The 13,943-nt window shown below is 33.8% G+C and overlaps 1 protein-coding gene across 1 annotated transcript; it reads left to right on the plus strand.

Moving 5' to 3' along the window:
• The first annotated feature begins 285 nt into the window (after positions 1-285).
• LOC145306951 (uncharacterized) lies at positions 286-13,943 on the plus strand. Its single transcript, XM_080149291.1, has 10 exons — positions 286-409; positions 947-1,045; positions 1,210-1,311; positions 1,461-1,559; positions 10,310-10,408; positions 10,573-10,671; positions 10,922-11,020; positions 11,402-11,506; positions 11,927-11,981; positions 13,801-13,943. Exons 1-9 carry the CDS (start codon positions 286-288, stop codon positions 11,953-11,955), a joined length of 855 nt encoding a protein of 284 aa, XP_080005417.1. The 3' UTR covers positions 11,956-11,981; positions 13,801-13,943.

The following is a 13,943-nucleotide window of genomic DNA, read 5'->3' on the forward strand; positions in this document are numbered from 1 at the left end:
AAAAAAGAATTAAAAAACATTGAACATGACCATTCTCCAATAAATTCATGCCGTCGAAACAGACTTGGAATTAGTCCAGCAAGCTGGCACAGAATTGCTAAGGAAATAGAATATCATCCTTATAAAGCTGTTAGAACCCAGCGGTTATTGGACACAGATTTTCCTAGACGTGTTAGTTTCAGTGAATAGATTGAGAGAAAATCTGTTCAAGAGATGAGAAACATGTTGTTCTCAGACAAAGCCTCTTTTGATTTAAATGGGCATGTTAATTCGCAGAAAGTCCGCATGTACTCTGCAAAACGACGAGGGCGGCCAGAAAACCTTGCACATGAGCGGCAGCTTGATCCTGCAATGTGTTATAGAGCAGTGTTGGATATTCAAACACGAGCTGATATGTGCATTGATATGGGTGGAAAATGCTTTGAAAAATAGTCCTGTCTTGATAATAACAAAGCATTTGATATGATATTTGTGATATTTTGTCTATGATAAAAAAATGCGTTTTATGTTTCAGTAAACCTGTAAATAAGTTGAATAAAAATTGAAATGAAAATAAAATATGTTTGTTTATCATTTTAGACAGATAGGAATAGTATTTTTTTATAAAACAATATAAAAAGCCTTAAAAACTGACCGAAAAAATTATTATTCATGCTTTTTAGAATTAATCAACTCTAAAATGCGCCGTTGTTTTTAGAGTAATAAATAAACACCTTTCATAAAATTAATCCATATTTTTATAGAGAATAAGAATATATAATTATTTTTTTCATACTCCTACTGGTTGTTTCCCAAAACCGGAAAACGCAGTTTTTTTTTAAACGCATTGTATATATTGTATATTTAGTATATTCTATCTATCAATTTCTGTATACCTCTCTCTGTATATCTATAACTGTACTCTGAACTAAAGAATATGTAATGTAACTAATATATTTAAATCTAGGATGGACAAGTCTTATGGAGGCAGCAGATTATGAATACACAGAAGTAATCAGAATACTTCTAGAATATGGAGCCGATGTCAACCATAAAGATATTAAGGGTTAGATACATAATATTATTTTACTATATAGTGTATCTTTAGTATATTCTATCTATCTATATATCTTTAGTCAAAATATCTACCTCTGTACACCTCTCTCTGTATATCTATAACTGTACTCTGAACTAAAGAATATATAATGTAACTAATATATTTATATCTAGGATACACAAGTCTTTTGGTTGCAGCAGGGAATAATAGAAATACAGAAATAGTCAAAATACTTCTAGATCATGGAGCTCATATCAACTATAAAGATAATGATGGTTAGTTATAATTTTATACTATATTTGTATCTTTAGTATATTCTATGTATCTATCTTTATATCCATTTATCTGTATACCTCTCTCTGTATATCTATAACTGTACTCTACACAAAATAATATACAATGTAACTAATATATTTATATCTAGGAAGGACAAGTCTTATGAGGGCAGCACTGGGTGGAAACACAGGAGTAGTCAAACTACTTCTAGAGCATGGAGCCGATGTCAACTATAAAGATAATGATGGTTAGTTACATAATATTATTATATTATATTTGTATATCTTTAGTAACAGTTCTATCTATCTATATATATGTATCTATATACATATATATATATAAATATATATCTGTTTATCAATCTTAATATCTATTTATCTATCTATATATCTCTCTATCTAACTATCTATCTATTTATCAATCTTATGCATATGTAAATTTTCCTTTCAACTTTATCTCTCTCTCTCTTTTTCTCTATCCCTCTCTTTCTCTATTTCTATCTCTATCTATCTCTCTACTCAGTAATTCTGTCTTGGTAACTATGTATGTATGTTTCCTTGTTGAAATCGGTCCAATTAAAACCATCTTTCCTAACTCAAAATAAGTGAAGACGACCTTTGCTGTTATATTTTGACGCGGCATACGTCCCTGGAGATGCGCTTAAAAATAATAACAAGCCATTATTGTTTATACTTTTGTGCAAGTGCCATCTTTGGTTATGAAAACTCATGTTTTGCTTTGAAAATGTGTGTTAGCTGTGCTACAAATTCCCTCGTATGCCTCCTGGCTTGACGTGTGCAAAGACTAGGTAAGAATTCTTTTCGCGGCAACTGTGAATTTGAATTTTGAATGTTAATTTTGGTTTAAAAGAAATAGCAATTATTTTTCTTTAATTTTCAATGAAAAGACCAATTTAAACTGAATTATTTTTATATGCAAACATTTTAAAATACATTTATAATGAATCTATCTAAAAAATATTAATTTCTATTATGTTTTTATATGTATTTAATTAGATTTTGATATTTTACTCTTTGTCTTAATTTTTGAAATCATCCAACCTTACATAATGATTTTTAAAAAAGTTATTTTTTCTTCGAAGCTTATTATATTTTGATTTGATATTAAAATTATGTATTAATTTTATTTATTTATTTCAGGCAAATAAGTTTCATGGTATTCAATAAATACTTTTTAGTAATTCTGTCTAATTGTACACTGGGGAAGTAAGAGGATGTCTGCTCTATCTGAGCTTAAGATCTTGCGGACGGTCATGCGTGACTGCATTCCGCAACAATGAAACTTAGAATCCAGTCCATCAGCTGATGAATGAGTGCAATTGATAGTGTTGCTATTCAATGTGCAGGATTTATTGAAGAACTTTAGACATTACCATAATTGTAATCAATGCTAGTTAAAGTGACAATATGCCGCCAAAATTAACAGAGTTAGCTCTCCTTAAGCAGAGATTGCCAAAATTAGTGGACGATTTAAGTGTTGAGTCAAATAAAGTGATGCAGATAGTAACAACAAATGCAGATCTTGATGTTAATCTTGAGAAGGAATGTTTCCTTTTGCAGGACATAGTAATTGTGAGCGTGTTGTGAACGGCTCAATCGGCCATGATATTGTGATCCAGGGTGAGGAGGACTTGTGTGATATATATGGTGATCTTGTTACAGCACAAAAAAGTTATTGCAAAAGACTTTAGAAGCTATTGAGGAGCTAAAATCCATTAAAAGCCTCATGGACTTGGCTGGTGATGAATTATATGCAGGGTTCGGATGCCACAGCCGCAGCCTCAGCTGAAGCCACCATCAGCCGCGCGGCTTAAAAGAAGCCTCAAAATCAGCCGCGCGGCTTTCTCAGCCACCCAATAAGCCTCAGCCTTAGTCGCAGCAGCGCGGCTTAAAGAAAATATTAGCCACTGTAAGCCTCAGCCGCATTCAGCCACTGTAAGCCTCAGCCACAAAACTCCAATTCAGCCACAATAAGCCTCAGCCGCACTAAGCCTCATTCAGCCAACGCCACTCTAAGCCTCAGCCGCAATCAGCCCCGCGGCTTCTAGTTGATCAAGCCTCAGCCGCGCGGCTGTTAATTATTTAAAGCTGCAGCCGCACACAGCTGCGCGGCTTCAAGTAAGCCTCAGCCACAGCTGCAAAGTTTTGATTGAGCCGCAGCCGCGCCTGTGCGGCTTGATATTTGGAAGCCGCAGCCTCAGCCGCAGCTTGAATTTTAGAATTCAGCCGCAGCTTTAACCCAGCCACGCGGCTTAGATATTGTAAGCCCCAGCCACATCCGCAGCTGCTAAATTTATTACAAGCCTCAGCCGTCAATTCAGCTGCGGGGCTTAATTTTTATTTTTATTTGACTGTCTGAAGCTTAAGATCTCAGTAACCGTTGAACTGACAAGGTTGTCTTTCTCAGAAAATATATATATGGTCTTTGGGTGGTTTTACGCTAATTTTAGGGTTGGGATCGGACATTCCCTTAATCAAAAAATGACCTCCCTACTATAATTTTTAGAAAAATATATATTTTTAAAAAATGTTAGTCCCTTAAGGGGCGATTCGTTATATTTTGAAATGGCTTTTGATAGGTTATTTTAGGTTAGGTTAGGTTATATTGGGTTAGATGATTGCCCCACAGGGTTAGGCAATTGGCCCCACAGGGTTAGAGCCCCCTGCCGGGTCTAGAAATAGGAGAAAAACTACTGTGAAAATACGAAGAATTGCCCCTTAAGAGCTGTTGCAACGAAAGGGACTATACTATTAAAATATTTTTGTAATTTTATCTTTAACTAGCGGCTACGCCCCTAAAGGCTTCTAGGGGCACTTGAGGATGGGAGGTTGAATCCAAAAATCAATTTTTTTATATTTTGATTTTTTTAAAAGTAAAAAAAAAATGGGGGGGGGGGGTGAGGAGGGATGGTTAACCCACCATAACCCTATTGTTTATTTTAGTTTTAAAAATTAAATTTTTTTTGGGTTGGGGGGTAATTTTTTAGGGGCCATTTTTCTTTGGAGAGTAGTGGTACCATTCTCCAAAAAAGTTATAAACCATCCAGCTACCTATGAGAAGCTACCCTGTTATGGAGAACACGATCGGTTCAGTGGTTAGCGAGATACTGTGGTACAGACAAAAACAAACGGACATCTTGTTACTTTATTGTAAGAATTTTATTAAAATTTACTAAATAGAAACTATCAACTCTTGGCATAATATGATTCGCCACCGATCAATATCCGGTGGATTAGAACCGGCTCTATGCCATACTGAAAAAATTATGTATCGTATAATATTCTGGACAATTTTCTACGAATAATTAAATGAAAAATGATAATATTATTGCAGTTTTATCAGCTCGTACCTGTGGCCCATTTGAGCTAACAAAACCGGAATTAATCTTATATTTTTTTAAAATTTACTATCAGCAGAATACTGTCTATAATACGATGCGATAAATACCTATTACAATATTAACCCTTAACGGTTGGGGGGGGGGGGGGGGGCGTTGAACGCCCCCCCATCCGGTTTTTTCTATCTCATTTTCTGTGTGTGAAAGATAAAGAGCCCAAACTGCTTGACTTTTTAAGTATGGGTATGACACATAACTGAGAGTTGGAATTTTTTGAATATCTCCATCCTGGCGGGCACAGGATGCCAGCAAACCTGGCAGGGTCATCCAGGTAAAGAGCAAAAATATTTTTTTTAGACTAAAACAAAGCATTTTACCATACCAAAATACTGAAAAATCCTCTAGTAGTACATCCTTATATGAAATACAGGTGTTCAAGTCACTTTCAGGTTCCAGGTATGATCCTGCAGGTCCTGATCCTCCAGGTCTCCAGAAATCTTTAAAAGTCTCCTGTGGCCTTAATTTTTGACTTAGAGACTTCAAATTTTAAACTTAAGCTTTTCTGACATGTCTACATAACGTATTAAAATTTCATGAAGATCCCCCGCCGTTTTTCCGCCGACTACGGCGGCTGGCAGCTGCCAAGTACAGCTGCGGCCGCTGAAATTTATATTTTGATATTTCAAATGTAAAATTTACATAAAGTTAAACATTTTCTGGAAAAAAAATTTTCTTCTAGCTTCAAAAATAAGAAAATTACAGCCGTTTGAAATTTTTGAGTAAAAAAAGACCTAAAAACAAAGGTTGTTAAATAAAAGGGTGAAGGAAGCGAAAATCGACTTAAACTTATAAAAGGTCGGAAATTCATTATCAAACAAGGGACTTGCACAAAAAAATTTAGCCCTCTAGCTCTAATAGGAACTGAGATAATAAGGGGGGGCGTTGAACGCCCCCCCCCCCCCCCCGACCAATTAAGGTGCGGCTAGGGGCCCGACTGTAAAGGGTTAAGATTTTAAATAAGTTGAGTTGATGATATTGTTAATAAGATTTTCAAATGTGTTAAAAGAGAGAAAACAAGATTTTAATTTTTTAAGTCATTATTTAACCCATTAGTGCCGAACCGGGCATTAAAACCTGGTTCCGAAAAATGAAAAAAAAAAGGTTTTCGGCTTCATAATTGCATCATTTTCAGTATGAATCCCCCCTCTACTACCCTGGCTTTCATTTCCCCCTGGAGCAGGCAGTTTAGCTTACTTCCGTTTGCTGGTATAGCTCAACAAAATTTGAAAATCATGAAAATTCAAAATACCCCTTCTAACTTTTTTGTTTTTATAGTAAAGTCGCTGATTTTTTTCGTGAAATCTAATGTTTATTGACAAGTACATCTATTTGTGAATTTGTTTTATTCAAATTATCATTTTTTATATGTTTTTTTTATCATTTTTTTACACACTATTATGACATGGTTCAGCTTGGCCATAAATACCCGACAGTTTTAATTACTGGTTTTTATTACCCAGTTTTAACTTTTCAACCAATAAAAATAACAGTTTACGTCATTAGTAAGGGTTTGAGCCACCCTAATAACCCTAGTATGTGTCACCCAATAGTTTTATGCTCGTTTTCTGAAATGTAACACCCAAATTTTATATGTTCTTTTTTCGTAGTGTGTGTCTTTTAAACCGGGTTTTTTTAACCAAAAAGGGTGGTACCTATAGCCAAAACACTAAATTTGAAATAAATCGCTTCGTATATTACTTGTAGCTCTATATATTACATGAGGTTGTGTAGTTTTCAGTTACGGATCATATTAAAGTTCTAAAAAGTGTTCATCTCACTTTGGGTGTTCAAAATTACATTTTTCGATTTTTGGTAAAAAAAAACGGGTTTTTACTACAAAACCGGGTTTTAATGCCCGGGGAAACCGCCCAAAACGGGTCCAAATGCCTGGTTGGTATTTTTGGCCAGGCCGAACGGGTTTTTTTTGCAACTTTCCTGTGCACGCCAAACGAGCAAAACAAAAAATTGGAATTCCGTTTTGACCATTATAAAGCTTCCCTGAGATTTTTTGCTCAATCGGCCCATAAAAGTGGCGCTCGGCACTAATGGGTTAAATTTGAAAATTAGATAGTTTCAGCATTGTAGCACAATGCTTAAACTTTACATTATTCTTTTACTTTTAAAATCATATCCCGAGGATACGAGATCGAATCAACCTAAACACAAAATATAATTTTCACTTTTGGAGATTTTGCTGAAAAATGGCAAAAACAGTTTTTTAAATTTGTGTATTAAACAACAGTAACTTAAAAACTTAGAAAAAAGCTATATTTTTTCAATTTGTTTTTGAAGGGACTAGAACTCCCATTCATTAGCCAATTAAGGAAAAGTAAAATTATAAAACATGCACTGCCTCAAGTCCACAAAGGATAATACTATAGATTAAAAAAAGATAATTATATTACACATTTTAAAATTTGTTAGTAATTATGTCTCCCAAGAGAAATCGCCCCTAGAAAAAAATTATTCCCCATAATCATAATATGGACTATATAAACAAAATTATTCTCAGTGTTTTTAGTAGATTATAATATATTCTTACACATAAACACCCTGGAGATAAGGCTGAGTTGTTTCATCTCTGCTTGTTTGATGGGGAGTTTATGGGTTTGAGTCCCCTATCTGCATCAATATTTAAGATAAGAACATTTTTACCCATAGTTTAGTAATTTTTGTCAATATATCACTTGTCATAACTTCATAAGTACACTTTCATTAAGATTATGTGATTTGTCATAAAAATTATACTTATCACATTAATAATTGTAATAAAAAGCACGTTTGTAATAAAAACATTTTTCATAAGAGGTAAGTTTTTATGACAAATACATTTATTTCAAGTGTACATATGATAAGCATTTTGAAGACAATTATTTTTAGGACAAATGTAACCGAATACCAGAATAAAAATATAGGTACCACTATAAAACTTTGGGTACCAGTATAAATTTTGGATACCAGTATAAAACTTTGGGTACCAGTATAAAACTTTGGGTTACCAGTATAAATTTTGGGTACCAGTATAAAACTTTGAGTTTCAGTTTAAATTTTGGGTACCTATTTATATTAAACTACAGCCTCAGCCGCGCGGCTTAATTAAGCTTAAGCCTTAGAATTAGCCGCGCAGCTTAATTAAGCTTAAGCCTTAGAATTAGCCGCGCGGCTTAATTAAGCTTAAGCCTTAGAATTAGCCCCAAGGCTTATGTTTTCTTCAGCCTCAGCCACTGTAAGCCGCAGCCGTTCTGTCATTTAATCAAAGGTTGCCAGATAAACTTATTGATGATATGACTGTTATGATGAGTATATTGTTAAGGGCTAAACCAGAGCCTGCATCACCTGACATTTCTGGCATGGTGGATCCCAACTTGATTCCGCCGTATGGTAATCAGATGTTTACCGGCCAGCAGTCTATGTTTCTGCCGTCAACATATATGGGCCGGCTGGACGAGAAACTGTTGCCATCTTTCGATGGCCATGAAACGTCTTACGTAAGTTTTAAGGAGAATTTCATAAAGCTTACGTCGACATATGATGAATCCTATCTTCAGATGCTTTTATCATCAGAACGGGTTATGAAGGATAAGGAGTTGAGGCTGCAGTTGCAGCAGATCTCTACTCACGCAGCTCAGTGGATTTACTTGGATCATTTGTCCAGGACCAGACAGCTGATGGATACCCAATATGTGTCCAAGTTGCTGGAGATCTTGGAACAACAGAGAGGCACCATGTTAATGAGCGGCACCTCTGGATTAGAGACGCCTACTAAGCGTAAGGGCAACGCTGCCGCGGCTGCCACGGCCGTGGGTAAGCAGGCCAGTTCTGGTAAAGGAAAGAAGAAGCAGCCTGCTTGTACTTTTGATGGTTGTAACCAAGAACACTATTTGTGTAAGTGTCCTAAGTTTGAGAACCTGCCTGTACCTGAACGTAAGAAGTTTGTGAAGAAAATCGGAGCCTGTCAGCTATGCTTAAATAAGGGCCACAGGTATGCAGAGTGTCCCAGGAAAGAGAAGCTGTCAGGGTGCCGGTCAGAGGGGTGTGATCAACCCCATAGCACCCTTCTCCATGAAAGTGTAGCTGACGGGCAAGCTGCTGCTGTGTATGAAGAACCTTTTGTTCCTGAAGTAAACCTGATGATGATGCTGCAGATTATTAATGTTGTGGACCACATGAGCCGTAAGGTGCTAGCTACGGTCATGTGGGACAGTGGGGCAAATTTTTTACCATGATTACAGCTGAATTTTCTCAACGGCTGAAGTTACCTAAGACTGGACAGACTTGATGTTAATGTAGTTAGGTTTGTCGTTTGGTTTTCTGTAGGGTTTAAAGTTGCCCAATTCCAGATCCAGGTTGACATCTAGGAATTTTGTGGTTTTAATGTTTGTAGTTACTGTGATTTTTAAGCCTTCTTGTCCGAAAATGTTGATAACTTGTTTTCTGATTCTGTCTATTTGTGGCCCAGATACCGATAAGATTGTGGCCCATCATCTCTGTACAAACCTACATTTTCTTGAGGGAACACTGCTTCTAGCTTGTTAAAAAGGTACAGCCCAACTAAATCTGACACTTCGGCTGAGTCATATCCACCCATAGGAACATCAAAGTTGTCGCCAGTCTTCTTCACCCAAGGTTCATTATCTGAGAACAGGAATGTTTTTCTGGAGTGAAAAATTATTTGTTTATCTTGATCCGAAATGTTAACAAATTGGGACCCAAAAACAATAGCTTTGTTCAGAAGGCTTTCCGTGATGCTTGGATAAAAACTTTCAATATCGAACTGGAAGAATTATAGGGTATTTTTATTCTGTAAATTGTTGAACCAATAAAGAGTGTCTTTTGTGCTTCTCCACCACTGGTTAGAGTTGGTACTTGATCTTATGCATTTATTTATATTGTCTAAGATTTGTTTTGAAATCATACCAATTTTTGTTTTACCTGGATTGATCAATCTGCATTTTACAAAACCAGGAAAGCTATTTTTATGATCTTTAACGGTTACATAGCTGGAAGATTTTGCTAGAACTTTGATTCTATCAGCAAACCCAAGTTCAGTTGCTATATCGGCTGCTTCCATGTTAGCTTCATCAATGTTGTTGGCATCACACTTCTTATAATTGTTGGTAATATTATTTTTAAGTAGTTGATTGTACTTGGCCACAGGAATTTCACACAGGTTTGAAGTTTTATCTGCACTCACTATGATTTCTTTGCTGTCTTTTACTTTTTTACAATCATCTCTCAGCTTTTGTTGAAATTGGCTTGTTACAGGTTTAAATTTTTTAAATGTTTTAGAGGATTTTTTAAAAATTGTATTACAATATATAAAATATAGAGATATAGATAGATATATAGATAGATAGTTAGATAGGTAGATAGATAGATAGATAGATAGATAGATAGATAGATAGAAAGATAGACAGAGACAAATATAGTTAGATAGCTATATTAAAAGAGATAAAAAGGTACTAGATAGATAGATAAATGTATAGATAGACAGATAGATAGATAGATATATAGATAGATAAATTAATAAAGATAGAAAGTAGGATATATATTGAAACACAAATAATAATTATATTCAGGTTATACACCTTTGTTACATGCCTCATATGGAGGATATCTCCCTGTGGTACAATATTTAGTGGAGGCTGGTGCTGATCTTAAAGAGAGAGATAATGTTGGTAAGTTTTATTATTTAGGTGTGTTCACTAATTAAATATGGATAAATAGATAAAAATTATAATAGATACATAGATAGATTAATAACAATAAAAATAGGGATATACATAAATGATATGCTGACAAATATTGAAACAGAAATAATAATGATTATAATTATATTCAGGTGCTACACCATTATTGGCTGCCTCATATTGGGGACATCTCCCTGTGGTACAATATTTAGTGGAGAAAGGAGCTGATATTAAAGAAAGAGATAATAATGGTTAGTTTTATTATTTATTTTTATTATAAGTTATATTTACTGATTAAATATAGATAGATATTTTGATAGTAAATAGGTAGCTTTATAGATAGATATATATATTAATAAACAATAGATATTTTAATGAACAGATGTTTTGATAATTATTAGATAGTTATATAAATAGAATTATAGATAGATAAACAGGCATTAAGACTAATAGGCTGATAAATATTGAAACAGAAATAATAATGATTATCATTAAATTCAGGTACTACACCATTGTTGACTGCTTCATATGGAGGACATCTCCATGTGGTACAGTATTTACTGGAGAAAGGTGCTGATCTTAAAGAAAGAGATTATGATGGTAAGTTTTATTTTTTAGTAGTGTCTATAGGAATAGATAGATAGATAAATAGTTAGGTAGATAGTAAATAGATAGATAGATAGATATATAGATAGATAGATAGATAGATAGATAGATAGATAGATATATAGATAGATAGATAGATAGATAGATAGATAGATAGATAGATAGATAGATAGATAGATAGATAGATAGATAGATAGATAGACAGATAGATGGATAGATATATAAATTAATTAAGATAGAAAGTAGGATAAACATAGAAAGAGAAATGATAATGATTGTAATCATATTATGACTACTTGACTATTATCATTTAACTTGACAAAATTTTGACAGGGTTAATATAGTGTAATATTAGATAATCAATAAATATCATAGGGAACACAGCTCTGGATGAGGCTCTTCAAGAAAATCCTTTGGATTGGGACACTGAAGAAACAATGAAAAGAAAGAGAGAAATAGCAGATATACTTAGAGAAAATGGTAAGCCTATAATTATAAGTATAGCTATCCTTTCATTCAGATTTTCATGATTTTTTCTATTGGTCACTTTTAATGAAATAGATTAAGGATGGGGGAGGGTTCTTAGGGGCTGGGTTCAGAAAATAATGAATTTATTGAAAAAAATAGTCATTAGTTTATTCAATAGGCATGCAGAACAGAGGTAATGGTGGTTTTATCCACCCTTATTACAAAAATGAGGAACAGGGGGGTGGGGGGAATCTTGGTCATAAAAATTCCTAGGATGGTTTAGGGCTATTTTAGTTTATCATTTTATATGATGATTTTGTGGGTTTTTTTCTTTCCCCCCCTTTAAAAACACTGCCACCAGATGTTATTATTAACAATTCATTGCAAAAAAACTCATTTAAAAAGATTTAAAAAGTTAAAACCTTTTTTTAGGAGCTAAGAAAGGAAGTGAAATTGAATAAAGTCAGAATAACAACAATATAACAAGGTAAAACAATATAAATTCTGAAAAGTTTAAAAAACAAAAGAGTTAGCTATATTATTGCTTTCACTTAAAGTGCATAGGGAGCACAGATCACTCCTCTTATCATATGTGTAATAAATTTTAAAAAAGGAGACCATTAATTATTTTATACCAACTTACCTATATATCTGTCTATTTATTGATTTACTTATCTGTATATATTGTAATTGTATACTTGGCTTATTATCTAATATCTTATAATATAATCCTCAATAAACTTTGATATAAATACTTTCAAAATTTCAAAGAACAATAGAGTTAGCTATATTAGTGCCTTCAAAGTACAAATGAGATGAATTAAAAAGAAGGGAGTCCATTAATTTCCATATACTAACTTACCTGAACATCTATATATCCATTTATTTACTTATCTGTATATAAATCAAGTAATTACCTTTTCAAAAGTGTGGCTTTTCTATAATTTGACTTGGTATGTCTCTAACAGTTTGTTCTTTTTCTTTATTTAGACAAAAATGAATCTATATATAGTTTTGTTTTGCCTATTTACATTTATATTCTGCTTATTTAACTCTGACACTCTACAAGTATTTATGTTTGTTTGTCCTACCGTTTCTTATAATCTGTGGACTATATAAGTAATATATCTCTTGTATAATCCTTAACCCTTTACAGTCGGGCCCCTTTCCGCACCTTAATCAGTCGGGGGGGGGGGGGGAGTTCAACGCCCCCCCTTATTATCTCAGTTCCTATTAGAGCTAGAGGGCTAAATTTTTTTGTGCAAGTCCCCTGTTTGATAATGAATTTCCGACCTTTTATAAGTCTAAGTCAATTTTCGCTTCCTTCACCCTTTTATTTAACAACCTTTGTTTTTAGGTCCTTTTTTACTTAAAAATTTCAAACGGCTGTAATTTTCTTATTTTTGAAGCTAGAAGAAAATTTTTTTCCAGAAAATGTTTATCTTTATGTAAATTTTACATTAGAAATATCAAAATATAAATTTCAGCGGCCGCAGCTGTACTTGGCAGCTGCCAGCCGCCGCAGTCGGCGGTCAACGGGAAAACGGCGGCGGATCTTCATGAAATTTTAATACGTTATGTAGACATGTAAGAAAAGCTTAAGTTTAAAGTTTGAAGTCTCTAAGTCAAAAATTGCGGCCACAGGAGCCTTTTAAAGATTTCTGGAGACCTGGAGGATCAGGACCTGCAGGATCATACCTGGAACCTGAAAGTGACTTGAACACCTGTATTTCATATAAGGATGTACTACTAGAGGATTTTTAAGTATTTTGGTATGATAAAATGCTTTGTTTTAGTCAAAAAAATATTTTTGCTCTTTACCTGGATGACCCTGCCAGGTTTGCTGGCATCCTGTGCCCGCCAGGATGGAGATATTCAAAAAATTTCAACTCTCAGTTATGTGTCATACCCATACTTAAAAAGTCAAGCAGTTTGGGCTCTTCATCTTTCACACACAGAAAATGAGATAGAAAAAAACGGATGGGGGGGCGTTCAACGCCCCCCCCCCCCCCGACCGTTAAGGGTTAATTCTAAACCTATAACTGTTTAAATTTATAAGGCAGGAGATGTTTACCTTTATATCAATATATATTTTTATTTATCTAAACATATATATATATATATATATATATATTTGCCTATCTCAAATTATCTAATCTGAAAATTATAATGAACAGACAAAAAACCTTTTCTAATTTTTAGCTTCTTTTATCTATCTATGAATTTTTCCTGTCCATCTGTTTAAATCTTATATCTGTTATTAATTCCAATATAATTTTGATTAATTAATATAACAATTATTTCAGAACAGAACTGCTTTGGGTCAACAGAATGATTACCTACAATGCTTTATTATCTGGATTTAAAACAAAAAACTGTGCCTTTTTTATATAAAAATTTATTATTGTATGATTCATGATTTTCAAAATAAGAATATTTAGATTTTAAA

This window comes from Acartia tonsa, chromosome 15 (assembly GCF_053477335.1).
Source record: "Acartia tonsa isolate MP-2025a chromosome 15, ASM5347733v1, whole genome shotgun sequence".
Lineage (NCBI taxonomy): Eukaryota > Metazoa > Arthropoda > Copepoda > Calanoida > Acartiidae > Acartia > Acartia tonsa.